Below are 2,935 nucleotides of genomic sequence, written 5' to 3' on the forward strand. Positions count from 1 at the left end.
TTTCTTTTGTCAATTATTGTTATGTCAGTTTTCTTACTTTTTTGTTATTAAAATGTATTATATGAATAAGAAAGATATAAAAAATTTTCACAATAGGGAACTATTGAGGCAGGTGGACAAAAAAATGTTACTTTCAAATGGCAACCAACAAATTTCAATGTATGTTTTTTTTATTATATTTACAGGTTTGTTATAAGTAGCTGCTTACTGTTTAGCTGTAAACTGCTTAACTTACTTGAAGTCTTTTCATTGTTTCTTGTTATTGACGTATTGATTTTTAAATAGTTTTATCATCTTTAGGCTGACATACCGATGCAATGCGATTTACAAGTAATCATTTTTATTGAAAATAATAACAAAACCTAAGATTTGCGAATTTTAATACAACTATATTTGTAATTTTAGCTTACAATGAAATGCGAAGAAACTTTTGTTTACAAGATTTTAATTCGCGGTTATATCGAATAGCAAGATGAAGTTGTATTAAGTAGCTTCAAATAACGATGTTCAGACATTCAACGGTGGTATGTAACAAAATGAAGTCGCGGATTGTCGATTTTACGTTTTTTAAATAAAGTTTTTTAAACTAAAATGTCAGAGGAAAATACATGGCGTGTCTCAATTTTGTGAGCCCATAAATTGTTGTTGCGATTGAAAAAAAATATTAGCCACATTTTGAGAAACACGTGGTTGATAGTGAAATTGTCGATAAGACTTGATATTATATAGTTGCTATTATTTATTTTTTCTGCATGTTTGAAACAAATTTTTGTAAATATTTTCTATATTTCCAATGTTAATGTTGAATTTAAATGATATATTGTAAGCTGAGAACAAAGAGGCTGTATGTCCACATTTAAATGATAAATGCTTTTTAAAAAATTTTTTTTATAATAAATACCATTCTGCGTAAAAATTTTCATTTTATTTATAAATTTGATTTTTTTTAAATTAAATTTATTTACATCTTCATTTGGAAACTATTTTTATCTTCTCCTCTGCCGCTCCCCCGCCTCATCTTAAATAATGGTTCTGGTGATACAAAGTGTTTCGTAGTTAGTAATTGAAGCTTTGAAAAATGCTTAAGAGTTTTAGTGGTCAATAAATGTGCATATATTTACATGCATATTTATATATAAATACATATTTATATATATATACATACATATTTATATATTACATACATATTTATATATACAGCTATTCCAGTGTATGAGTTGATTCGTTAGGGTAAACATGCAGCGAATGAACATAATGCTGGTGACGAGGAAGATAAAGATATTGATAAATCGATTTGTTCAAAATATAGTGATATTTGGGAGGCACTGCAAGTGTTGTATGCAGTGGCGGATTAATGTTAAGCGTTATGGAAAGTGATAAATATATTTTAACGATGCTTTTAAGTGTTTTTTATCATAACTATTAAGTACGTCTAAGACACTAAACAATCTAAAATTTGAGCTTGCTAAGCTTTCTTTGGATAACAATTATCGCTATAAAAAAAAAAAAGGTAAAAGAAACATTTAATATTATTTGCAAAATTATTGACAATTTAAAGTCAATGCTCTCAGTAAGCTCAGGTTCGATTAAAATTAATGGCAATCCTAAAAGACATTCTTTTGTCTTTGTTGATCATGTAAAAGGACCTTTAAAAGTATGGCTGGCACGAGTAGGTGGCAAGTTCTCCTTTGAAAAAAAAACTCGTTTACCGATTCCAAGGTCATTGTAGCTTTATGAACATCCATCACTGTACAGTCACAGTTGTTTTGATACACCGAACTATGTTAAAAATCTATTGACTGTGTACGTTATGATTATAAGAGATATTTTCTTAAAACAAAACATCTTCGTTTTTGTTTTGTTCCATAAATGCTAGTAAATTTGTAAAGCAGGTATGTTAACGATGGTTTGTTGTTGCCTAGTTTTCTATTTGAAATAAACGCAGAATTTTGTAATAAGAAAGTTATAGTTTATAGGTGGCGCTAGTTGACCGGCTTAGGGAGCGCGTGAGGCAGCTCGTTTCGTCTCTTTCCCACGCTCTATACTGAATCCGCCACTGGTTTTATGACTATATCCTATTCAGCCTTAATAGTGAAGATTTTCAAAAAAAGCTCAATGCAGTCTTAATGCAGAGTGACAAGAAGATTTTATATAAATATATAAGTAATTACTTTCTGCTTAGATCATTTATTTATTGTTTAGGCTGAAGCTAGTAGAGTCACCAGCAAGTGTTAATTGCACACTTTGACAACTTTATCAAATATTAATAAAAGTTTTGATAAATATGTGTAATTTGTCACTTATGTATTGTACAGTGGAGAAAAAAGAATTAGCCTCGCCATGTTTTAATCCAATATTTTGTAAATCTGTAAGCAAATTTGTGCGGTGCATATTTGTATCCACACATACATAATTATTGTTACAAACAACATCTTTTTATAGCATAACTAAATTGTGGTATATTTGACAAAACTGCGGAACATTTGACAAAATCATAAAATGTATAATATTTGATACTTGCGGTAACAAAAAGAATTAGCCTCATCCTTTAATAATTTTTAGTTTACTTGTATATTTTGATCTCGTGATATGCAGTTGTGACTTAATTTTTTATTACTATTTGTAAATTAAACAAAGACTGTGAAATCAGTGCTCAAAAAGTTTTCAACATCTGGGTTTAGAAACCTGATTTGAAATGGGACGCGGTAAGCGTGTTACGAATGATGAAATAGCTGTAATCAAAGCATACAAAGAAACAGGCTTATCTAATCGAGAAATTGCAAAGAAAATTAAAAAATCTCCAAAAGTGATTAATAAATACTTCAAGATGGGCGTTAATTATGGAACTTATAAGGGAAGTGGCGGCAAACATAAAATTAATAATTGTACTAAACGAGCTATTGTACGTTGATCTGCTGCTCAGCACATGACTGCA

The 2,935-nt window shown here is 29.4% G+C and overlaps 1 protein-coding gene across 1 annotated transcript in view; it reads left to right on the forward strand.

The window, feature by feature from the left end:
- The window catches only part of LOC100210707 (cilia- and flagella-associated protein 74), a 114,809-nt gene extending 113,893 nt beyond the window's left edge, over positions 1 to 916 (forward strand). The window contains exons 39-41 of the mRNA XM_065799233.1: positions 97 to 159; positions 301 to 330; positions 406 to 916. Coding sequence (XP_065655305.1) covers positions 97 to 159; positions 301 to 330; positions 406 to 468 — 156 coding nt within the window. The 3' untranslated portion in view covers positions 469 to 916. The remainder of the gene's footprint in view (positions 1 to 96; positions 160 to 300; positions 331 to 405) is intronic.
- The last annotated feature ends 2,019 nt before the right edge of the window (positions 917 to 2,935 follow it).

This window comes from Hydra vulgaris, chromosome 06, assembly GCF_038396675.1.
Source record: "Hydra vulgaris chromosome 06, alternate assembly HydraT2T_AEP".
Lineage (NCBI taxonomy): Eukaryota > Metazoa > Cnidaria > Hydrozoa > Anthoathecata > Hydridae > Hydra > Hydra vulgaris.